Consider the following 25,891-nt stretch of genomic DNA (forward strand, 5'->3'; position numbering starts at 1 on the left):
CAGGCGCCCCTGTAAAAGTAATTTTATATACTACATCTTTAAGTAACCTAGATATCATATAGTCCTATCTAAGTGTTAAGTGTAGAGAACAAGAACTGATAGCATCCTTCTTATTTTTAAGTACATGTAATATATAGTTACATATAATATAAATATATAGAATAATACATTAAATATACTAAAAACTTTTACACACACAAATAAACACACTGCTACCAAAGTATTAATGGTAATCTCTTTTGTGGAGTGAAAGAAGAGGAGAAGCAGGGGGTTATTTTTCTTCTGTGTTAACGTTCATGTTGTTTGAAAAATTTTTTTACAATGTATTCCTTTTATATTTTAAAAAGTAATTTTAACAAAATATTTATTTTCCTATTTATCTTTCTTTACTAACCTCTTTTCACAGATAAGGAAGGTGACCATAGAGGTCATTTGAAATGTCCAAGCTCGCAAAGCTTAGTGGAGTAGCAGGATTAGAACTCAGGCTGGCCTGCTGTATTCAGGGTACTTTCATAGGGTAGCATAGTTCAGTAAGCCTTGATTTATATATCTGGGCCACTGATATGAGGGAGCAGGATAGGGAAGTAATGGCTTTTTAAGAGTAACAGTAAGGCTGAGTCCTGTGTGATCAAATTTAACGTTTACTATCTCGCATTTAACTGACTTTTTTTTTTATTACCGTGTTTCCAGAACAATACATTGAAAAGATGTTAGAGATAAAAGAGGTTATGGATAATGTGCTTGCCAAACAGAAAGCAGAAAGGGATGATCTGGCTAAAAAATACAGGTGAGTGAAAAAAATAGGAATGCTTTAGAGTTTTCATAATTTATCCCTTTTTAGGTATAATAGTTAGATCTAGAATTTCTTAAGAGTACAAATGTTGTTTAGGACCAAAGAATGACTTTATGAGGTCATCTAATCTATTACCTCCATGGGGAATTGTACTTCCCAGAAAGATATTTTTCTATTTTATTACTTGAAATATTCAGAAAAAGACATTTTAGTAACTTTTTAAAAAATATTTTTTATTAACATATAATGTATTATTTGTTTCAGAGGTACAGGTCTGTGATTAAACAGTCTTACACAATTCACAGCGCTCACCATAGCAAATACCCTCCCTAGTGTCCATCACCCAATCACCCCATCCCTCCTACCCCCCTCCACTCCAGCAACCATCAGTTTGTTTCCTGAGATTAAGAGTCTCTTATGGTTTGTCTCCCTCTCTGGTTTCATCTTGTTTCATTTTTCCCTCCCTTCCCCTATGATCCTCTGTCTTGTTTCTCAAATTCTTCATATCACTGAGAACATATGAAAATTGTCTTTCTCTGATTGACTTATTTCACTTAGCTTAATACCTTCTAGTTCCATCCACGTCATTGCAAATGGCAAGATTTCGTGTTTTTTATGGCTGCATAATATTCCATTGTGTATATATGCCACATCTTTATCCATTTGTCTATGGAAGGGCACTTCGGCTCTTTCCATAGTTTGGCTATTGTGGACGTTGCTGCTATAAACATTGGGGTGCACGTGCCCCTTCAGATCCTACATTTGTATCTTTGGGGTAAATCCCTAGTAGTCTAGTTGCTGGGTCGTAGGGTAGCGCTATTTTCAACTTTCTGAGGAACCTCCATACTGTTTTCCAGAGTGGCTACATCAGCTTGCATTCCCACCAACAGTGTAGGAGGGTTCCCCTTTCTCCCCATCCTCGCCAACATCTGTCGTTTCCTGACTTGTTAATTTTAGCCATTCTGACTGGTGTGAGGTGGTATCTCATTGAGGTTTTGATTTGTAGTTCCCTGATGCCAAGTGATGTTGAGCACTTTTTCATGTGTCTGTTGGTCATTTGGATGTCTTCTTTGCAGAAATGTCTGTTCATGTCTTCTGCCCATTGCTCGATTGGATTATTTTGTTCTTTGGGTGTTGAGTTTGATAAGCTCTTTATAGATTTTGGATACTAGCCCTTTATCTGATATGTCATTTGCAAATATCTTCTCCCATTCTGTCGGTTGTCTTTTGGTTTTGTTGACAGTTTCCTTTGCTGTGCAAAAGCTTTTAATCTGATGAAGTCCCAATAGTTCATTTTTGCCCTTGCTTCCCTTGCCTTTGGGGATGTTTCTAGGAAGAAGTTGCTATGGCTGAGGTCGAAGAGGTCGCTCCCTGTGTTCTTCTCAAGGATTTTGACGGATTCCTGTCTCACATTTAGGTCTTTCATCCATTTTGAGTCTATTTTTGTGTGTGGTGTAAGGAATTGGTCCAGTTTCATTCTTCTGCATGTGGCTGTCCAATTTTCCCAACACCATTTGTTGAAGAGACTGTCTTTTTTTCCATTGGATATTCTTTCCTGCTTTGTCGAAGATTAGTTGACCATAGAGTTGAGGGTCCATTTCTGGGTTCTCTATTCTGTTCCATGGATCTATGTATCTGTTTTTGTGCTAGTACCATACTGTCTTGATGATGACAGCTTTGTAATAGAGCTTGAAGTCCGGAATTGTGATGCCACCTGCTTTGCTTTGCTTTGCTTTTTCAACATTCCTCTGGCTATTTGGAATAGCCAGAGGAACGTGGAAATATATTCAGTATTTTTTAATTTTTTTTTTTTTTTAAAGATTTTATTTATTTGACAGAGAAAGAGACACAGCAAGAGAGGGAACACAAGCAGGGGGAGTGGGAGAGGGAGAAGCAGGCTTCCCATGGAGCAGGGAGCCCGATGCGGGACTCGATCCCGGGACTCTGGGATCATGACCTGAGCCGAAGGCAGACACTTAACGACTGAGCCACCCAGGCACCTAGTATTTTTCAATTTCTGTTGAAATTTATATTACATATAAATTTTAAGATTATTTGTTCCATTTCTTTGAAAAAAGTTGATGGTATTTTGATAAGGAATGCATTAAATGTGTAGATTGCTCTAGGTAGCATAGACATTTTAACAGTATTTGTTTTTCCAATCCATGAGCATGGAACATTTTTCCATTTCTTTGTGTCTTCCTCAATTTATTTCATGAGTATTCTATAGTTTTCTGAGTACAGATTCTTTGCCTCTTTGGTTAGATTTATTCCTAGGTATCTTATGGTTTTGGGTGCAATTGTAAATGGGATCAACTCCTTAATTTCTCTTTCTTCTGTCTTATTGTTGGTGTATAGAAATGCCAGCGATTTCTGTGCATTGATTTTATATCCTGCCACTTTACTGAATTCCGGTTGAGTTCTAGCAGTTTGGGGTGGAGTCTTTTGGGTTTTCCACATGAAGTATCGTATCATCTGCAAAGAGTGAGAGTTTGACTTCTTCTTTGCCGATTCGGATGCCTTTTATTTCTTTTTGTTGTCTGATTGCTGAGGCTAGGACTTCTAGTACTATGTTGAATAGCAATGGTGGTAGTGGACATCCCTCCGTGTTCCTGACCTTAGGGGAAAAGCTCTCAGTTTTTCCCCAATGAGAGTGATATTTGCTGTGGGTTTTTCATAGATGGCTTTTATGATATTGAGGTATGTACCCTCTATCCCTACACTGTGAAGAGTTTTATTCAAGAAAGGATGCTGTACTTTGTCAAATGCTTTTTCTGCACCTATTGAGAGGATCATATGGTTCTTGTTCTTTCTTTTATTAATGTATTATATCACATTGATTTGTGGATGTTGAACCAACCTTGCAGCCCAGGAATAAATCCCACTTGGTCGTGGTGAATAATCCTTTTAATGTACTGTTGGATCATATTGGCTAGTATTTTGGTGAGAATTTTTACATCCATGTTCGTCAGGGATATTGGTCTGTATTTCTCCTTTTCAATGGGGTCTTTGTCTGGTTTTGGGATCAAGGCATTGCTGACCTCATAAAATGAGTTTGGAAGTTTTCCTTCCATTTCTATTTTTGGAACAGTTTCAGAAGAACAGGTATTAATTCTGCTTTAAATGTTTGGTAGAATTCCCCTGGGAAGCCATCTGGCCCTGGACTCTTGTTTGTTGGGAGATTTTTGATTACTGCTTCAATTTCCTTACTGGTTATGGGTCTGTTCAGGTTTTCTGTTTCTTCCTGGTTCAGTTTTGGTAGTTTATACGTCTCTAGGAATGTATCCATTTCTTCCAGATTATCTAATTTGCTGGCATATAGTTGCTCATAATATGTTCTTATAATTGTATTTCTTTGGTGTTGGTTGTGATCTCTCCTCTTTCATTCGTGATTTTATTTATTTGGGTCCTTTAAGAAATTTTAGTATCTTAAAAAGTTGTCTACAGCCAAGAATTTTATGAAAATGTCTCTAGTCATGAATCCCCAAAATAAATTTCTTTCTGTAGTGAACTCAGATTTTTTACATTACAGATTTTTATTTTGCTATCATAAATGTCGTCTTTCCAAGCAGTGTAACCATGTATATTATTTAGTTTTGTGTATTTCTAAACTTCTTAGAGTTTTTAAGAGGTTTCATCTTGATGATATTGGTTATATACTGCTTTTTGTCCTTTTCTTGAGAAAGATGTGTTATACGCAACTAACGAATCATTGAACACTACATCAAAAACTAATGATGTACTATATGCTGGCTAATTGAACATAATAATAAAAAAAGAAAAATGTTATATATTTTTTTCTTGTTTGGGCGTTATTTTTATTAGTTTTTCATAGACTTAGCTATATATGCCTCTTCTTTTCTCAATGATGAGAACTTTTAAGATTTACTCTCTTAGCAACTTTCAAATATACAGTACAGTATTATTAACTATAATCACCATGCTGTACATTATATCCCCATGACTTACCTATTGTATTACTAGATATTTGTACCTTTTGGCTCCCTTCACCCATTTCACCCACCCTCCACCTTCCACCTCTGGCAACCACCAAACTGTTCTCTGTATCTGTGGGTTCAGTTTTTTGTGGTTTTTTAGATTCCACATATAAGTGAGACCATACAGTATTTGTTTTTCTGTTTCTGACTTATTTCACCTAATATAATGCTCTCAGGGTCTGTGCATATTGTCAAAAATGGGAGGATTTCTTTCTTTTTCATGGCTGAATAATATTTGTGTGTGTGTGTGTGTGTGTGTGTGTGTACGTGTGTACATACCACATTTTATTTATTTATCCTTTGATGGACATGTAGGTTGTTTCCATGTCTCGGCTATTTTTAATAATGCTGCTGTGAATATGGGATTGTAGATACCTTTTTGACCTTATTATTTATTCACATGTGTTCTTTCTAATTTCCTTTATATTCTTGTAAACATTTGACATCTATTGCAATTCAATTTTTTTTCTGAACTTACTTAAAAATCAGTTTCCTGTTTTCATTTATAAATCTTCTGTCTTCATTTTGCTTTTCTTTCCAGTGAATAAGTATCACAAATTCATGTCTATTTCCTATTTTCCTGTCAGTATAATGCAAGTGAGCTTAAAAGACCTATAGGTGGGTAATTGACTGCAGGATATTTTCTAGAAGGCTTTGGAGAAGGCTAGCTTCTATTTTCTTTTATGTCCTATGATTAACAATATACCAAGAATTTTGGAAAGTTCTTGATCAGTTGGGTTTGCAGGTGTGTAAATCCTTACTAATATTGCTATAAGACTTAAAATCTTGTAATCTGAAATGCACTTTTATTTTTCTATCTGAACTCCTGTTTTAAATGTGATATTACTAATTTTCTTCTTTCTCCTCTATCCAGCTTCTTGCATTTTATGCTACTAGTTGTTTGCTTATCTAACTTCTTCTGCTGCTTCTTCCACTTACATCTGCTACTCAGTTTAACATCCATTCTGCTTGGAATTCAATACTAACAACTCTAAACTGCGATAGGAGAGACAGATACCTATACTATTGCTGTCCCTTAAAGCAGCTGCTTAAGGGCGATCCCTGAGGGTCCCTGAGACCATTTAAAGGGGTGTGTGAAGTCAAAACTATTTTTATAATAAAATTGAGATGTTATTTGCCTTTTTGGCTCGCATTCTCTGATGAGTGTGTAGTGGAATTTTCTAGAGGCCACATGAACTATGATGACATCATTATTCTAATAGCTAATGGAATGTATGTTTGTATATTCTTGTGTTTTAAAATTTTCTGTTTTATTTTCTAAAACAGTAAATATTAATAGATATACCCATGTAAACAAAAGCCCTTTGGGTTCCTCAAAAATTTTTAAGAGTATAAAAAAGTCATAAGACCAAAAAGTTTGAGAACTACTGGAAACAAAGAGTCTAGTATCCTGAAGGTCACTGTAGAATAGGTGGGTATAACCAAAAGAAAAAGGTGTATGGATCAGCCATTTTCTCTCAAAATCAAGCCCCTTATAGTCACACAGGATAATGTTTATCTGGGTAGTCCCTCTGTACAGCCTTAAAGTATAATTACAGTAATTACTTGATGGACTAACATTTCTCAGGTCTAGCCTAGGTATTACTCACAAAACAGTCTCACTTCTCCATAGCTCTAAGGGAACTTAAGTGGAACTTATTCCCAAATGTTACTTCCTGATACACCTTTCCACTATAAAGAGGTAAGCAAACTCCAGATTTAAAGAATGGTATTCCTCCTTGGCCATCAGTTGCTACCTTCCAACTAAACAACGCCAGTTTTGTTTTTCAGAGCTTACTCACAACTGGTAAATAATGTAAATGTGGATAACCACACCATCACCTCTATGAAAAGGCAGTCTTATTCACCTTAAGAGTCATTTCCCTCTCAGAGGAAATTCGTTGCAAAAATAGACTCTTGTGTACTTTGGGCTGATTAAATTTAAATTGAGACAAAGTATCTTTAAAATCTAAATGACTACTAAAAAAAAGTTTTCTACTGTTTTTGTATTTTTTTCTCTTTCTGTTTCTTTCTCTAGGGTGTCCGTAGAGTCATTTAAGCAAGGAGTCCTGAGAGAACAGCTGGCTAACTTGGCCACAAGACAGAAGAACCTTTTAGTTGTGGCAAAAAAACAGAAAAAAATTAGCCAGAAAATTCAAAACTATAAAAACATTACATCTTTGTCTAGTTCTAGTTTGAGGAATCTGCCATCCAGCTCAGAAATCACTAGTGAAAAGGACAGCCAAGAGCTTACCAGTCTGGAAAATTCATTGCAGCCCCAATCAGGTTCACTTTCTCCTGTAGGCCATATTTGTGGAAGCATGCAAGAAACACAGTTGTCTCTGGATATGTGGAATGGCAGCCAAAATACCAACACTTGTGTAAACTCAGAAACAGTGAGAAGAGAAGAATTTTCTGGAAATGAACTGAATTCTAAACAAAATGTCAATGACTGTACCTTGGATGGGTTATCAAAATCCAGACATTCAGATAGCAGTAAGAAGATTAAATTACCATCCCAACCTGTTGCCTTTATTACTCAAGAAGAACATTCGCAAAAAGAAAATGATCTTATAGAAACTCCAGCCGAAGGGCACAAATCCTATAGTAGTCCTTCAGCAGTAACTAGTACATTAAATATTTCAGAGACTACAAGCATACTTGCTGAAAATGATGCCCATCCATCGACTTTTATTTGTGATCAGGCTCCTACCAGTTGTGATCCAAAAAGAAGAAAGAGGAAAATAGCTTCCCAGCAACAACCTAGGGGGACATTAGAATCCCTGGCACATCAAGGGACTGATGCCTTAGGCAGCAGCAGTACTGGGTATCAGACGAAATCATATCTTAAAAAATCAGCTTTTGCTGTTCCCCGTGCTAGTGACAGTCAGAACACCTCTTCCTCTGGGTGTGGCCGTCAACGTACTATAAGAAAGCCTTTAAACTACAGCACTAGGAAGAAATGTATGCAGATAAAGGATCTGATATTACTCGGAAGAATTAACCCAGGAAATAACATTCTGGAATTCAAAACACAGGTATCCTATTTTTTTTCTCTAAAATCATGTAATTTTATAAATAAGTTAATAAAGGTTGCTCTCAAAAAGTGTAGGCTTTTAGCTCTAATTAGAGAAATAGTGTTTGGCTGGGCTTCTTGAATGAAGGGATATGCCACTATGTTCTTAGTGAGTGAAATCATGTTTTTAGGATTGCTCTATACATTTTGGTCACAAGCACCTTTGGGCTCTGAGGACAGAATTAGTCAATTATATTGCCTCAGGAAGGATTTAAGAACAACATAAACATAATAAATTGGAGCTTTCTTTGGTTCCAGAGTTTAGGGAATTACTGCATACTGCTAAAGCTTCCCCTGATAAGGGATAGGCATAAATTCCTCTTCCATAGGAGCTCAATTTAGAAACAAGAAGTAACTTGGAATTTGGATAAATTCTGACTCAATTAAAACAATATCACATAATGCATAAAAATAGAAAAGGAAAAAAATTGTTCTACTAGAAATGCCTACAAAAGAGTGTTCCTCTCTCCTTTGCCCACATTCACTTTTTGAAAGAGGAATTCGGAGTGGCAGTGACTGCAGGAGTCCTAGAATGCTTCTTTGCTTAGGGATCACCAGTTGAACAGAAAGCAGTCCTGGCTAACCAGAATTTAATGTGAATGACCACTGTTTCTAGTCCTTCCATTTCTGGTTAATAAGGTTTTTCCTAATAAACTTTACTTATAAGTTAGGAGCAAAAAAAATTAATTTTAAAATTCCAAACAGTAGTGTAAAGACCAAGTTAGTAGCTTGATCTCAGGTCCCTTGATGTTCCTGTTTGCTTGCCTGTCAACCAGTTTATTGTTAAGTAGTACCTACTTCAGATTAGCCAAAACAACTCAGATTTTAGTTAGTAAATTAGTTATGTTAACTCAGATTTTGACAGTTGTGGCTATTTCTCTGGATCAGCTATAATAAAATTTCAATATAACTTTTCATATTTCGACTATTTCTTAACAGCTTTATTGAGATATGATTAACATACACTACATGTATTTAAATTATGCAGTTTGACAGATTTTGACATATGCCTACACCTGTGAAACCATAACCACAAACAAGGTAATGAACATATCCATCACCCCCAAAAGTTTCTTTTTGCCTTATTGTATACCTCCTTCATACCCCTTTCTTCCCATGCTGAGCTCTAGACAATTACTGTTCTGCTTCTTGTCCCTGTACTTTAGCTTGCATGTCTAAGAATTCTGTAAAAATGGAAATACACCATATGTATTCATTTTTGTCTGGCTTCTTTTTTCTGAACATAATTATTTGAGAATCACCGCCATTAGAGCATGTATAAGTAGTTAATTCCTTTTTTATTGTTGTGTAGTGTGTAGAACAAACTACAGTTCATTTGTCACTTCATCTGTGATAGACATTTAGGTTGTTTCCAGTTGTTGACTATCACAAATAAAACTACTATGAACATTGGTGTACAAATTTTGGTATGACACAGGCTTTTGCTTTTCTTGGGTAAATACATAGGAGTGGAGTGGCTGGATAAAATATATGGTAAGTATATATTTAACTTTTTAAGAAACTGCCAAAGTTGTTTGTAACATATTACATTCCCACCATGTGTATGAGTATTCTAGTTCCTCCACATTCCTACTTAGCTGACACTTAGTATGATCAATCTGTTAATTTTAGCCGTATGACATGTAATGTAGATGTATGTATGTAATATGTATGTATGTGTAATAGTTTATCATTGTGGTTTTAATTTGCATGTAATAATGATTAGTTATGTTGAGTATCTTTTCATATGCTATTTGTCATCCATATTTATTCTTTAGTGAAGCTTTTTTTCAAATATTTGCCCATTTTTTAATTAGTTGCTTGTTCTCTTATTTTGTTTTGATATTTGTTTTGATATATTTTGGATATAAGTCCTTTATCAAACGTATACTTTGCAAATATTTTCTCCTAGTCTATGGCTTGTCTTTTCATTCTCTCAAAATTATCTTATAAAGAACAGAAGTTTAAAATTTTGACGTAGTCCAACTTAGCAATTTGCTCTTTCACTGATTATGTTTTTAGTATCATATCTAAGAATTCTTTGTCTAACCCAAGGTCACAAAGATTTTCTCCTAGAATTTAGGTTTATGATCCATTAATTTTTATATGTGGTACAAAGTAGGATCCCCATTCATATTTTTGAATTTGGATATTTAATGCTTCCAGCAACATGTGTTGAAAAAATTACCCTCTGTTGAATTGTCTTTGCACCTTTGTAGAAAATCATTTGTTCCATACATGTGCCTATTTCTGGACTCCCTATTCTGTTTAACTTATCTATTTGTCTGTCTTACTATGAATACCATCTTGATTGTATAGCTCTATAATAAGTGTTAGAATCAGTAACACTGATTGTACAGTTACTACACAGTAGTGTTGGGGCACCTGGGTGGCTCAGTCGGTTAAGCAGCTGACTCTTGGTCTCAGCTCAGGTCATGATCTCAGAGTCCTAAGATTGAGCCCTACGTCAGGCTCCATGCTCAGTACGGAGTTGACTTATCCCTCTCCCTCCCCTCTGCCCCTCTCCCTGCTCATGCATGCGCACCCACTCTCTCAAATAAATAAATAAAATCTTTTCTAAAAAATCAGGTAGTGTTAGTCCTCCAATTTTGTTCTCCCTTTTCTAAAGTGTTTTGGCTATTCTAGGTCATTTGCAATCCCATATGAATTTTAGAGTGAGTTTTTCAGTTTCTTTTTTTAAAAAGGGGGTGCTATTATTTTTAATGGTATTGAGTTGAATCTGTAATTTTGAGACAAATGACATGCTTTTAGCAATATTAAGTTGTCTAAACCATGAACATGATATAGCTCTTGTTAATTTAGGTCTTCTCTTTTTTTTCCCAGCAGTTGTAGGAGTCAATATAAAGGTCTTTCACATCTTTTATCAGATTTATCCCTAAGTATTTCATGTTTTTGATAGTATTATATATGACATTTTTTAAGTTTTAATTTTTGGTTGTTTATTGCTAATAGGTAGAAATACAATTGTTTTTTGTATATTGAGATGTTATCATACAATCTTGCTAAACTCACTTACTACTTCCTATAAATTTTTGGAGATTTCATTGGATTCTCTATATAGATGATCATGTTGTCTATAAATAAAGACAGTTTTACTTCTTTCTTTCCATTGTGAATGCTTTTTATTTCTTTTTTGGATGCACTAGCTAAAACCTCCAGTACAGTGTTGAAATAAAATAATAAGATCAAACTTCTATTTTTTTTCCCTAAAACTATGTTTCTTAGAAAAAATTTAGTCTTTCACTGTTAAATACAATGTTAGCTGTAGGTTTTCTCATAAATGCCCTTAATCAGGCTGAGTAAGTTCTTTCTTTTCCTAGTTTCTTGAATGTTTTTATCAGAAGGGGTATTAGATTTTGTCAGATGTTCTTTCCACATATATTGAGATGATCATGTGGATTTTGGTTTGCATTCTATTGATATAGTGTATAACATTATTTGATCTTTGGATATTAAACCAACCTTGCATTCCTGGGAAAGCAGACAAATTATACTTGGTCATGGTATATAATTCTTTTTATATATTGCTGGATTTGGCTTTCTAGTAGGCTGTTGAGGATTTTTGCATCCATATTTATTGAAGATACTGATCTGTAGTTTTCTTGTATTTGTCTGGTTTGGTATTAAGGTAATACTTGTCTCACAAAAGTGTTTCTCCTTTTCTATCTTTTGGAATATTGGTAATACAGAATACTGGTTTTAAGTCTTCTTTAAATGTTTGATAGTAATCAGCAATGAAGCCATCTGTACTGGGATTTTTTTTGTAGATAGTTTTTTTGTGTTAATTCAGTCTCTTTACTTACAGGTGTTTTCAAATTGTCTCTTCTTGAATCATTTTTGGTAGTTTTTATCTTTCTAGAAATTTGTCTATTTTATCTTATTTATTGGCATAGAATTCTTGATAGTTTCTCTTGTAATCCTTTTTTATTTCACTTGGTTCAGTAGCAGTGTACCCATTTTCATTGCTGACCTTAAGTAATTTGAGTCTCTTCACTTGTTTTTCTTGGTCAGTCTAGCTAAAGCTTTGTTGATTTTGTTAATATTTTCAAAGAATCACTTTTGATTTTACTGATTTTATCTATTGTTTTTCTATTGCCTCTTTTATTTATTTCCACTCTAATATTTATTTCCTTCTTTCTGCATGCTTTGGGTTTAGTTTGCTGGTTTTTTTCCAGTGTCATCAGTGTAAGTTTAGGTTAATGATTTGAGATTTTTCTTCTTTTTCCATATAGGCATTTACAGCTATAAATTTCCCTTTAATCCACTGCTTTTGCTGCATCCCATAATTTTTGGTATGTTGTATCTTCGTTTTCATTCATTTCAAAGTATTTTCTAATTTGCCTTTTGATTACCTCTTTAACCCATTAGTTATTTAGGTGTATGTTGTTTGATTTCCACATAACTGTGAGTGTTCCATTTTTTTATTATTAATTTCTAATTTCATCCTGTTGCATTTAGAGAATATACTTAGTATTATTTCAATCCTTTTAAATTTTCTGAGATTTATTTTATGGCTTTACTAGCAGATGGCCCATCCTAAAAAAAAGTTCCATGAGCACATGAGAAGAATATTCTTCTGTTGTTAGGAGAAGTTTTTTATAGATTCCTTTTGGGTCTAGTTGGTTTATAGCGCTGCTCAAGTTTTCTCTTTTCTCATTGATCTTCTGCCGTTTGTTCTAGACATTAATGAAAGTGGAGTTGTGTTGTTAATAGAAAACAAAGTGGAGTTCTGTTACTGTTGAATTGTCCATTTCACCCTTCATTTCTGTTCATTTTTGTTTCATGTGTGTCAGTGCTCTTTCATTATGTGTGTGTTTATAATTATATCTTCCTGATGCATTAACCCTCTCCTCATTACAAAATGTCCCTCATTATCTCTAGTTTTTGTTCTAAAGTCTATTTTGTGTGATATTAGTTATAGCTGCTCCAGTTTTTTTGAGGTTGCTGTTTGCATGATATATCTTTCTCCATCCTTTCATGTTCAATTTACTTGTCTCTTTCAATTTAGTCTGTTTTGTGTATGCACAAATTGCTAAATTGGATCTTGTTTTTTTTAACTTAGTCTGACAACCTTTGCCTTTTGAGTAGGTTTTTTTAATCCACTCTCATTCAATTAATGTTATTAATATTATTGGATTTATGTCTGCTGTTTTACTTTTGTTTTCAATATGTCTCATGTCTTTTTTGTTCCTCTGTACTTCTTTATTACTTTTGCATTAAGTGAATATTTTCCATTGTAGCATTTTAGTTTCTTCAGTGACTTTTTTTCACCATATTTTTCGAGGTATTTCCGTAGTGCTTACCCTAGGACATCTTCACTTATCAGAATCAGCTTCAGATTTATACTAACCTAATTCTAGTGAGACAAAGAACTGTAGTTCCTACATAGCTCTGTCCCTCTTTCCATAATATTATTATTATATGTATTATATATATAAATGTTATAAATGAAACAATTCATTGTTATGATTATGACTTTATCTTGTGATTTGTAAAGAAACAGAAGTAAGCAAGTGTATGTTTATAGATTTTGTTATATTAACCTTCTTATTTACCCTTTCATTTGTTCCTGTGGATTTGAGTTGCCATCTGGTATCATTCCCTTAGCAAAAGAAAACTTTGCTCCCACCCATCTCCTTTTTGCTATTTCCAAATATGTACATTATATACCTATTGTTTTATATAATTATTTTTTAAATCAGTTAAGAGAAGAAAGGAGAAGAAACATTTGTCCATACTGTCTTTTATAATGTGTAATTACCTTTACTGATGCTATTTGTTTTCTCATGTGGATTCATTTTACCATTTGGGGTCACTTGCTTTCAACGTGAAAAACTTCCTCTGGTATTTCTTATCAGGTATGCTAGCAACAGATTCTCTCCATTTTTGTTTACCTGGGAATGTTTTTATTTAACTTTATTTTTGAAAGTTAGCTTTGCTGGATATAGGATTCTTGGTTGACACTTTTTTCTTTATACCCTTTGAATATGTTATTCCACTGCTTCTGGCCTCCATTGTTTCTGATAAGAAGCCAGCTAGTAATCTTCTTAGGGTTACCTTGTATGTGATGTCATTTTTCTCTTGCTTCTTTCAATATTTTCTCATTGTCTTTGACTTTCAGCATGTATCTGTTTATGAATTTTTTCATGTTTATCCTACTTGGAAGTCACTGAGCCTCCTTCTGAAAATACAGATTAATGTTTTTCAGTAAATTTGGGAAGTTTTCAGCCATTATTTTTTCAAGTATGTTTTCTGTTCCTTTTTCTCTCTCTTGTCCTTCTAGTACTCCCATTATGCATATGTTAATGTGTTTAATGGTGTCCCACATTTCTGTGAGGCCTTTTCATTTTTCTACATCCTTTTTTCTTTCTGTTCTTCAGCCTTCATAATCTCTGTTGATCCTTCAGGTTTATTAATTCTTTCTTCTGACATCATGAATCTGTTGAGCCCCTCTAGTAAATTTTTCATTTCGGTTATTATACTTTTCAAGTCCATAACTTCTATTTGGTTCTTTTTTATAAATTCTTTCTCTTTATTGATATTCTCTATTTGATATGACACTATCATCATACCTTCCTTTACTTCTTTATTTATGGTTTCTTTTCATTATTTTAACATTTTTATAATGACTGTTTAAAAGTCTTTGTTACGGGGCACCTGGGTGGCTCAGTCGTTAAGCGTCTGCCCTCGGCTCAGGTCATGATCTTGGGGTCCTGGGATCAAGCCCTGCATTGGGCTTCCTGCTCGGCAGGAAGCCTGCTTCTCCCTCTCCCACTCCCCCTGTTTGTGTTCCCTCTCTCGCTGTGTCTCTCTCTGTCAAATAAATAAATAAAATCTTTTAAAAAGAAAAGTCTTTATTAAATCCAACATTTAGTCATTCTCACAGATGTTTTCTGTTGCTTTATTTGTTTTGATGTATGTGTCATAGTTTCCTGTTTTTCCACGTGTCAATTTTTGGTTGGAACTGGACATTTTATATATTTTGAAAGATGTAGCAACTCTGTGTACTGGCCCCCACCTTCTCTTAGGCTTGTTGTTGTTATGTGCCTGCGTATTTAGTTACTGGCTAGATTGTTTTAGTGGAGGTTATTTTTCCCTACTATAGTGTCAAACTTTGGACTGAGGACTTGGCAGGTCTCTCTTTGACTGTCTCTTTCCCTGTCCATACCTAGCCATTAAGCTCCAGTTATTGCTGGTTAATTATTATATTGTTTTCAGTGATGACCTGGAGCATAAATTGCTCTACAGACTAATCCAGTCAAGTGTGTGCTCTTTTGAAGGGATAGTTTATGAAGTCAGTGTTTGAGTTTTATTCTGACTCTAGGAATGCTCTTCCCTACTATTTCTTTTCCCAGTTCTCTCCTAAAAACTAGCCAGCCTACAATTCAGCCTGTATCCCCAGTGAATCTACCAATTTACTTCCAATTGCTTTTTACCACAACCTGTACTGCCTTTAAAGTGCCCTTGAGCTTGAACTTCTCCATGTTCTGTTGTAAATGAAGTCATTTCCTTTGGAGGAGATTAGGAACCATCTGTTTTAAGGCTTGCTTCTTTTCCAAGACAAAATCTCTGTGCCATAGCTCTGGAGCTGGGGTGGGGACATAGCAACTTTTCTCTGAAAGACACCCAGCTTTAGGAGCTGAGCATTTAGCCAAGGCGGGCACATTAGCCTCATGCCTTTACAGCTTGTCTCTCCTGACATGAAACCACTACCTTACAAGCCAGGTAGGGGTGATCAGGGTCCTACTAGTCTCAGTGCCACCATGCCAAAGGTGGAGCCTCTGCCTCACCAGTACAGGCTACGCAGAAGGGTTCCCCCACCTCTTGGCTGCACTCAGAACTTAGCCTTAGCAAGAGATAGCTGAGGGCAAGATGAGAAAAGCTGATATCCTTCCCCTAACAAGAAGGTAGCCCTCTGATTGGAGGCTATGGGGAGAGGGAGCCCTGTGTTCTTGGCTGCAAGTGGAATCTGGAGTGGAATCTGCACCTCACTGAGTTGGGAAGGGGGAGGAAGAAAGCAATCTTGGTTCACATACCACAGACTCACCTTTTTTTTCCCACCTAGTTGTCATAGATTTTGCTGAATAGATGGCTCTTTATTTGCTGCATGCGTTTACGACCATTTCCAGATTTAAACTATTTTTTTAAATACTTTTCATCTGGGACTGGATCCTCACATTGTCATACCAGAAGTTGATTCTAGAATATTTACATTCGGGGCGCCTGGGTGGCTCATTCAGTTAAGCATCTGACTTTGGCTCAGATCATGATCTCAGAGTCCTGGGACTGAGCCCCACATCGGGCTCCCTGCTTAGCGGGGAGTCTGCTTGTCCTGCTCCCTCTGCCCTTCCCCCCACTCATGCGCTCTCATGCTCTCTCTCAAATAAATAAAATCTTTAAAAAAAAGAATATTTATATTCAGCGGGACTTTTGATATAGTTAGGTTTAAATCTATCACATGGCATCTGTTTCTATTTCTCTCATCTCTTCTTTGTTCCCTTTTTCATTTTTTTATGCTTTATCTCCTTTGTTAGTTTATTAGCTACAACTCTTTAGTTCAGTTGTCGCTTTAGAGTTTATAGGACATATTTTTAACTTCTCCCAGTCTACCTGTAAGTAATATTATACCACTTCATGTATACTCTAAGAACCTCAAACTAATATGCTTCCATTTCTCTACTCCTGACCTTTGTGTTACCATATATTTTACCTTTACCTAATGTTATAAATTCCACACTACATTATTATTTTTGTTTAAGCAGTCAGTTATCTTTTAAGCAGATTTAAATAATAAGAAAAATATTTCTGTCATGTAGTTACCATTTCTGCTTTTGTTTCCTTTATGTAGATCCTGATTGCCATTTGCTACCATTTTTCTTCTGCCTGGAGGACTGTCTTTAACATTTCTTATATTGAAGGTCTTCTGCTGATAATGAATCCTTTTGACTTTTGCATGTCTGAAAAAGTTTATTTCACCTTCATTTTTGAAAGATATTTTTGCCAGATATAGACTTTTATGTTGAAAGCGTTTTTTCCTTTACTTGAAAGATGTTGCTCCACTGTTTTCTTGCTTGCTTGTTTTCTTTCTTGTTTAAATACACTGTTGTTCTTAACCTAGTTCCTCTGTAAGTAATGGGTCTTTTTTTTCTCCTTCTGGCTGCTTTTTTTTTTTTTTTGGATTTTTTTTTTCTGTTTTTTGGGGTTTTTTTGCTTTTAAGATTTTACCTGGTTTTAAGCAATTTTGATTATGAGGAGCATTAGTGTAATTTTTTTTATGTTTCTTATGCTTAGGGGTTATTGAATTTCTTGAATCTCTGGGTTCCACATGTGAATCTCAGATGTGGAAGAATTTCAGCCATTATTTCTTCAAATGTTTTTTCTTCCCTTCCCTCCTTTTAGAACCTCTTATTACACACATATTGGATTGCTTGAAATCATTCCACAATTCACCGATGATCTGTTCATTTTTAAAAATTCTCTTTTCGGGGCACCTGGGTGGCTCAGTCGTTAAGCGTCTGCCTTCAGCTCAGGTCATGGTCCCAGGGTCCTGGAATTGAGCCCCGCATCAGGCTCCCTGTCTGTGGGAAGCCTGCTTCTCCCTCTCCCACTCCCCCTGCTTGTGTTCCCTCTCTCGCTGTGTCTCTCTCTGTCAAATAAATAAATAAAATCTTAAAAAAAAAAATTCTCTTTTCTCTGTGTTTCATTTTTTTACAGTACTTATTGCTTTGTCTTTGAATTTACTAATCTTTTTGATCAAAATGTCTAATCTGTAACTATCCAGTGTATCCTTCATCTCGTACATTGTAATTTTCATCTCTAGAAGTTTGATTTTGGTCTTTTTAAAAATATTTTCCATGTCTCCACATAACTTTTGAACATGTGGAATATGATTGTAATAACTACTTAATGTCTTTATCTGCTAATTCTAACATTCTTACCAGTTCCCAGTCATTTTCAGTTGATTGCTTTATCTCTTCTGTATGGGTTGTATTTTCCTACTAATTTCCAGGTCTGTTAACTTCTTACTGAATCCCACACATTGTGAAATCTACCTTGTTGGATGCTGGATATTTTTTTATTCTTATAAATATTTTGTAGATTTGTTTTAGGATACAGTTAAGTTCCTTGGAAACAATTTGATCCTTGTGGGTCTTGCTTTTAAGATTTGGTAGGCAGGGAGCACCTGGGTGGCTCAGTCATTAAGCGTCTGCCTTCAGCTCAGGTCATGATCCCACAGTCCTGGGATCGAGCCCCGCATGGGGCTCCCTGCTCCACGGGAGGCCTGCTTCTCCCTCTCCCACTCCCCCTGCTTGTGTTCCCTCTCTCACTGTGTGTCTCTCTCTGTCAAATAAATAAATAAAATCTTTAAAAAAAAAAAGATTTGGTAGGCGGGATTGGAGCATGTGTTCAATCTAGGGCTAATTATTTCCCACTACTGAGGTAAGGCTCTTCTGTGTACCCAACCAATGCCCCACCAGTATTGAGGTTTTCTAGTCTTGCTATTGGGAACAGGCACTATTTCTGACCTTTGAGAATGCCAGGTGTCATTACTTCTAATCTTCTCAGGTGGTCCTTTTCCCAGCCCTGGGTAATTTGCTCTCAAACATGGCCAATCACTACTCAGCTGAATACTTAAAGAGGACCCCCCTGAAGATCTGCAGAGTTCTCTTTCTTTGTATGTCTCTCTTTTCAGTATTCTGTCCTGCAAACTCTAGGCACTTTGCCTCCGTGGACTCTGGTCTGTCTCCTCAACTCAGGGAGTCCACAGGCTTTGCCTGGATTCCCTCTCCCTGCACCATGACCTGGAAACTCTCAAGGCAGTGAGCTGGGACACTTGGAAGGCTCACCTCATTAATTTCTCACTTCTCAGGGATCACTGTACTATGTTGCCTGATGTTTGGTACCTTGCAAACCATTGCTCCATATATTTTGTCTGTTTTTTGTTCGTTAGGGTAAGTCTGGTTCCTATTACTTCATCATGGCCAAAAGCAGAAGTTCACATATTTCAGGTATTTTTCCTTCTTAATTTTTGTTTTATTTTTCACTTCAGGAGACTACTCACAAAGCCAGTGTTTTACTGAGTGGTAAAATTAAGGTAGAAAATGGTCAGATTTATCAAAATCCAGTCACCTGGCTCAAGGATCTTCTAGGAGGCGACAGTTACGTGACTTGGAATTACGCTTGGAGTAAGGTGGGTCATTCTTAAGTTTATCTGTAACTTCATATTCAAATGGAAAGGTACCTATTTTTTTATGATAAAACTATTTTTTAAGAAATCTGAAGTTCTCCAAGCTAGTTTTTGTCCTCAGATGTTCCTTCTACAATATGCTATGTGCTCCCACAACTCTTATTTGCCAGAAATCCCCAGGGACAGAGTTGGACAGCTGACAGCCTCTCCTTCTTTGTTCCTCATCTAGTCTCAGAAATTCAAATGCCCTCAATGTTCCCCTATTATCCTCCCAGGTGATTTCAGATCTTTGTGACTCCACGTAGAAAATTTGAGACCTCTGGTGTGTTGACCATTTAGTTATATGTTAGTATTCTGATGCAATGAAGGAAAATCTTCCCCTAAAGACAAAGGAATGAGCAAGCAGCCTAAGACCCACAAAAGTTATGGTGCACTTTTGTTTTAACAGTTTTATCATCAGTTGCCAATCCCCCAAAAAGAAGTATTTCTTTTCATTCTGACTTCCTAGACTTAGTAGTCTTCCACACAATTCTGTCTTCTGAGTTATAAGCCCAGTTTAACCACCAATTTAAAGACTATTAATGACTGACACCCTTGAGGTCCAGTGATCAGCCACCTCCAGATGTCCATGGCCACACTTAAGGGAACAGTCTTGCAATGATTCACTCAGGAAAGTGAATCATCAGACATCCACCATTACTGTTGAACAGGAGTGCAGATTCCTTCAGGCTCCACTAGCCATTACAGTAAGCCTCAGTGCCTGAGTAGTAAAAGGCAGTTTCTTCTCTCCTTTTTTGTCCCACTTAGCTCTGCCCACCATTCCTCTTAGCTCCTCCTCTCCTTCCTCATCCCTAAACTGTTTTCTGGTATCCTAGACCTTTGTGGCAGGTGCTTCCAAAACTGTGTTTTAGTTCCTTCACTTAGATCAGCACATCTTAGATTTCCTCTACTTTATAGTCTTTGGGGTTTTTTTTCTCAAAAGTTTTTTCTCATTTATTTTCCACCCCTGGAGTCACCAAACCATCTGCTTTTCACCTGCCCAGTCCTTTCCATAATTCATAAATCATATTTGTATGCTAGTAATTAACATTTTGCCCTTGGAAATCCCTTTTTATTAAAAAGTTTCTTAAATTTGGGACACCTGGGTGGCTCAGTCATTAAGCGTCTGCCTTTGGCTCAGGTCATGATCCCAGGGTCCTGGGATCAAGCCCCGCATCGGGCTCCCTGCTCGGCAGGGAAGCCTGCTTCCCCCTCTCCCACTCCCCCTACTTGTGTTCCCTTTCTCGCTGTGTCTCTCTGTCAAATAAATAAATAAAATCTTTAAAAAATAAAAATTAAAAAAGTTTCTTAAACTTGTGATAGATTATATCATTTTGCTATAATAGTCTATGCTCGCAGCATGAATATAATACTGGTTTCTGTAGTTGAGTTTTTTTGAGCTACTGTGTGCCCAGTGATGACTCACTTCTCCCACTCTTTCTTTATTGGAACTACTGCATTTTCTGCTTTTGAATAGCTGGCTGTGACATCGTCTGGCCTCACTCTGTACTTAAGCCTCATTTTTTTTTTTTTTTTAAATATTTTATTTATTTATTTGACAGAGAGAGAGACACAGCGAGAGAGGGAACACAAGCAGGGGGAGCGGGAGAGGGAGAAGCAGGCTTCCCGCTGAGCAGGAAGCCCGATGCGGGGCTCGATCCCAGGACCCTGGGATCATGACCTGAGCTGAAGGCAGACGCTTAACGACTGAGCCACTCAGGTGTCCCTTATTTATATATCACATTGCCTCTGGTCTTTTCTCATCAGCCATGTCAGTTAGTCATATGGTTTAACACCTATGTGATAGTGAAGCCAAGACAAATGTAGGCACTACAATTAGAAGAATTCTTGGATGTAAGATACTCATACAGATTATCTAAGTACGCTTAGTTTTTTTTTTTTTTTTTTTTCCTAAAAACAGTTTTAAAAATTACCATAAGGCACTCATGTACTTCTAATAAAGTCCTTAGGCTGAGAAACACTACCCTCATGAGATTTTTTACAATATTTAAAGTCCTCTTTTAAAACTTACCACAGAAACCTCTACCTCTTCTTGTCTTGAGGGAACTCTTGAATTTATAGTCACTTCTCAATGACAGGAGTTCTTTGCTGCATTAGTAAATGTGAACATTTCTACTGACTAATTCTGCGACTGCTGGTGTGGCTAGGGGGCTAGGAATGGTTGGTTGTCAGGGAAGAAATGCCAGAAAACTAGGTCTTTTCCTGCCTCAGACAGAATGACAGAGCCGCTAGACACAGATGACTCATACTTCCTACCCAAGCAGCTGGACTACTATACAGGGAATCCTGATGCTGACTTCCACCGGGCATCACTGATTCCTCTCATTCCTGCAGTCTCTTGGCTATTAGGCATCATCCTGATGTGGCAGAGTGATCTCTGGATGGGAAACAGGAGGCCAAGCTAGGTCCTGATTCCACTCTTGATAAGTTACAAGATCTGGGAGTGGTCTTCAATTCTGCCATTTGAATCACTTAGGGAGCTTTTAAAAACTACTAATGCCTGGTGGACCACAGCCCCATACCTTCTGATCTAATAGTCTTGATTGAAGACCAGGTGGCAATATTTTAAAAAGCTTTTCAGGTAATTGTAATAGGCAGCCTGGAGTAAGAATCACTGATCTAGATCAAGTTACTTAACCTTTCTGAACCTCATTTTTCTTATGTATAAAATAAGTAGTAGTGCTAATTGTCTCTAAAGACCTTTCCAATGTGGAGATTCTAGGACTTGCATAGCCATGTGTGATTTATAAAGCCTTTTACATATATTCTTTCACAACCCCATGAAGTAAGAAAGTCAACTATTTTTCTCTATCTATGGATGTAAAACCAGGGTTATAGGAGATTAGGTGATTTGATTAGCCTCAAGGCCAGTAAGTGCCAGAACCAGGACTAGAACCTGGTCTTATGGTTCCTTGTACGTTATTTTCTACATTTACAACAAAGACACGAGGGAAACCACATTCCTTTCATTGGAAACAGGTTGCCCTGAACTCAAAAGAGCACACACAGTATTACCTAGCTGTCTTTATGAATTTATGCAAAGTCTCGTTCTTGTGCAGCAAAAATTGTCCACTTCCACAGGAAAAAAAAATGCCTTTCTGGAATACAGTTGTGGTATGAAAATCCTAAGAGTGGCAATGACAGTTTATTTTTGTGAATGCTCAGGACTGGATTTTGCAGATGACAAACAGACTGCCATTTTGGGCAGTGACTGAAGGAACATTGACAGCTCTCTTGTGCAAACATACTTCCCATTCAGATAACTCACTCTCTGAATTTCCACCCTTATAAATTCACTACTTTGGATTTAGTATTAACTTTTCTCTATGGTTACCCCTCACCCTACACACTTTCTAAAACAATTCCCCCTACCACCATGATTAGGAATATCAAGATACTGAAGGTTGAGGTAGGAGTATAGAAAGTGATGGAAATTATTGGGGTGCCTGGGTGGCTCAGTCAGTTAAACATCTGACTCTTGATTTGGGCTCAGGTCATGATCTCAGGATCCTGGGATCAAGCCCCGGGTCATGTTCCCTGCTCAGTGGGGAGTCTGCATGTCTCCCTCTCCCTCTGCCCCTCCTCCCATTCACGTATTCGCTCTCTAAAATAAATAAATCTTAAAAAAAAAAAAAAAAAAGTGATGAAAATTGTTGATCTGGACAGCCAGCCAGCCTCATTGAGTCAATTAATCATTCCCAGGGTATCTTAACGTAAACTTCCTATGAGCCCTGCTTCTACTCAAGAGATGGTTGGAGATGTGGGCCCTTTTTTTGTTTGTTTTTGAATTTTTTTAATTTAAATTCAATTAACTAACATATAATGTATTATTAGTTTCAGAGGTAGAGGTCAAGGATTCATCAGTCTTATATAATACCCAGTGCTCATTATATCACATGCTCTCCTTCATGTCCATCACCCAGTCACCCCATCCCCTCACCCTCCTCCCCTCCAGCAACCATCAGTTTGTTTCCTATGATTATGAGTCTCTAATGGTTTGTCTCCCTCTCTGATTTTGTCTTGCTTCATTTTTTCCTCTCTTCCCCTATGTTCATCTGTTTTGTTTCTTAAATTCTGCATATGAGTGAGATTATATGATAATTGTCTTTCTCTGATTGACTTATTTTGCTTAACGTAATACCTTCTAGTTCCATCCACGTTGTTGCAAATGGCAGGATTTCATTTTTTTGGTGGCTGAGTAGTATTCCATTGTGTATATATATATCACATCTTTTTTACCCATTCATTGGGTTGGACATCTGGGCTCTTTCCATTGTTTGACTATTGTAGACATTGCTGCTACAAACATTGGGGTGCAGGTGCCCCTTTGGGTCACTACGTTTGTATCTTTGGGGTAAATCCCTAATAGTGCAATTGCAGAGTTATAGGGTAGTTCTATTTTTAACTTTTTGAGGAACCTCCATACTGTTTTCCAGAGTGGCTGCACCAGTTTGCATTCCCACCAACAGTGTAGGAGGGTTCTCCTTTCTCCGCATCCTTGCCAACATCTGTCATTTCCTGACTTGTTAATTTTAGCCATTCTGACGGGTGTGAGGTGGTGTCTCATCGTGGTTTTGGTTTGTATTTTCCTGATGCCAAGTGATGTTGAGCATTTTTCTCATGTGTCTGTTGGCCATTTGTAGGTGTTCTTTGGAGAAATGTCTGTTCATGTCTTCTGCCCATTGCTCAATTGGATTATTTGTTCTTTTAAGTTTGATATGTTTGATAAGTTCTTTATAGATTTGGATACTAGCCCTTTATCTGGTAGGACATTAGCAAATATCTTCTCCCATTCTGTAGGTTGTCCTTTGGTTTTGTTGACTGTTTCCTTTGCTGTGAAAAAGCTTTTTATCTTGATAAAGTCCCAATAGTTCATTTTCGCCTTTGTTTCCCTTGCCTTTGGAGACGTGTCTAGTGAGAAGTTGCTGCGGCCGAGGTCACAGAGGTTGCTGCCTGTGTTCTTCTCTAGGATTTTGATGGATTCCTGTCTCACATTTAGGTCTTTCATCCATTTGAGTCTATTTTTGTGTGTGGTGTAAGGAATTGGTCCAGTTTCATTCTTCTGCATGTGGCTGTCCAATTTTCCCAACACCATTTGTTAAAGAGACTTTTTTCCATTGGACATTCTTTCCTGCTTTCGAAGATTAGTTGACCATAGATTTGAGGGTCCATTTCTGGGCTCTCTATTCTGTTCCATTGATCTGTGTGTCTGTTTTTGTGCCAGTACCATACTCTCTTGATGATGACAGCTTTGTAATACAGCTTGAAGTCCGAAACTGTGATGTCACCAGCTTTGTTTTCTTTTTCAACACTCCTTTGGCTATTAGGGGTCTTTTCTGGTTCCATACAAATTTTAGGATTGTTTGTTCCAGCTCTGTGAAAAAAGTTGATGGTATTTTGATAAGGATTGCATTGTCTAGGTAGCATAGACATTTTAACAGTATTTGTTTTTCCAATCTATGAGCATGGAACATTTATCCATTTCTTTGTGTCTTCCTCAATTTCTTTCATGAGTGTTCTATAGTTTTGAGAGTACAGACCCGTTTCCTCTTTGGTTAGGTTTATTCCTAGGTAACTTATGGCTTTTGGGGCAATTGTAAACGGGGTCGATTCCTTAATTTCTCTTTCTTCTGTATCATTGTCAGTGTATAGAAATACAGCTGATTTCTGTGCATTGATTTTATATCCTGCCACATTGCTGAATTCCTGTATGAGTTCTAGAAATTTTGGGGTGGAGTCTTTGGGTTTTCCACATAAAGTATCATGTCATCTGCAAAGAGTGAGAGTTTGACTTCTTTGCCAACTTGGATGCCTTTTATTTCTTTTTGTTGTCTGATTGCTGAGGCTAGGACTTATAGTAAGTACTATGTTGAACAGCATTGGTGATAGTAGACATCCCCGTTTGGGGTGGATGGATGATCACATCCCTGTCATACTCCTGATCTTAGGGGAAAAACTCTCAGAATGATATTCACTGTGGGCTTTTCATATATGGCTTTTATGATCTCTATCTCTATCCCTACACTGTGAAAAGTTTTAATCAAGAAAGGATGCTGTACTTTGTCAAATGCTTTTTCTGCATCTATTGAGAGGATCATATGGTTCTTGTCCTTTCTATCATTAATGTAGTGTATCACATTGAGATGTGGGCCCTTTTAAAATACAAATATCCAAGAGGTGTGAATCCTGAAAACAGAAATAGTATGAAAGGCATACTGCCCTTCTCTTGCCTGGATCTGCATAGAGTGCCTGGGAGAAGTAGAGAGGGGGAGGCTCTAGGATGGGGATTGAGAGGAGGTAGGTGGTATGAAGATGAACTTCACTTCCATAATGATTTTCCCAGGATCAGCTCTTTTGTGGCAGTTATTACACTTTGATACTACCTTCTCAAATATTTGAGAATTATTTTACTTTTTAGCCAAAATGTGTTTTTGTGTTACAGTGACTCTAAAAGAAAACCGACAGTTTTCTTTTGCTTCTTTGCCTTCCTCCACCACCCCCCCCCCACCCCCTGAGATCAAAAACAATTATCATTTCCTCTTTCTTCCTCTTGGGGTAGTGCAAATTTGTTAAGACTTGCTTCATAAAACTTGAAATGGAATTAAAACAGTCATTTGATCATCCATGAACAGATTCTCTTTAGTCAGTACCAACAAATGGTTTGCTGAAGACATAGGAAAAATGGACTGATAGTTTCAAATAAAATGGAGCCCCAGCAGGGAAATAAATTCTTGGACACCTCTTTAATATTTAAA

General features: G+C 36.8%; 1 protein-coding gene across 1 annotated transcript in view; it reads left to right on the forward strand.

The window, feature by feature from the left end:
* The window catches only part of ANKRD31 (ankyrin repeat domain 31), a 143,569-nt gene that overhangs the window by 105,256 nt on the left and 12,422 nt on the right, over positions 1–25,891 (forward strand). Inside the window, exons 22-24 of the mRNA XM_078067181.1 lie at positions 691–787; positions 6,830–7,829; positions 18,939–19,079. Coding sequence (XP_077923307.1) covers positions 691–787; positions 6,830–7,829; positions 18,939–19,079 — 1,238 coding nt within the window. The remainder of the gene's footprint in view (positions 1–690; positions 788–6,829; positions 7,830–18,938; positions 19,080–25,891) is intronic.

This window comes from Halichoerus grypus, chromosome 2 (assembly GCF_964656455.1).
Source record: "Halichoerus grypus chromosome 2, mHalGry1.hap1.1, whole genome shotgun sequence".
Classification (NCBI taxonomy): Eukaryota; Metazoa; Chordata; class Mammalia; order Carnivora; family Phocidae; genus Halichoerus; species Halichoerus grypus.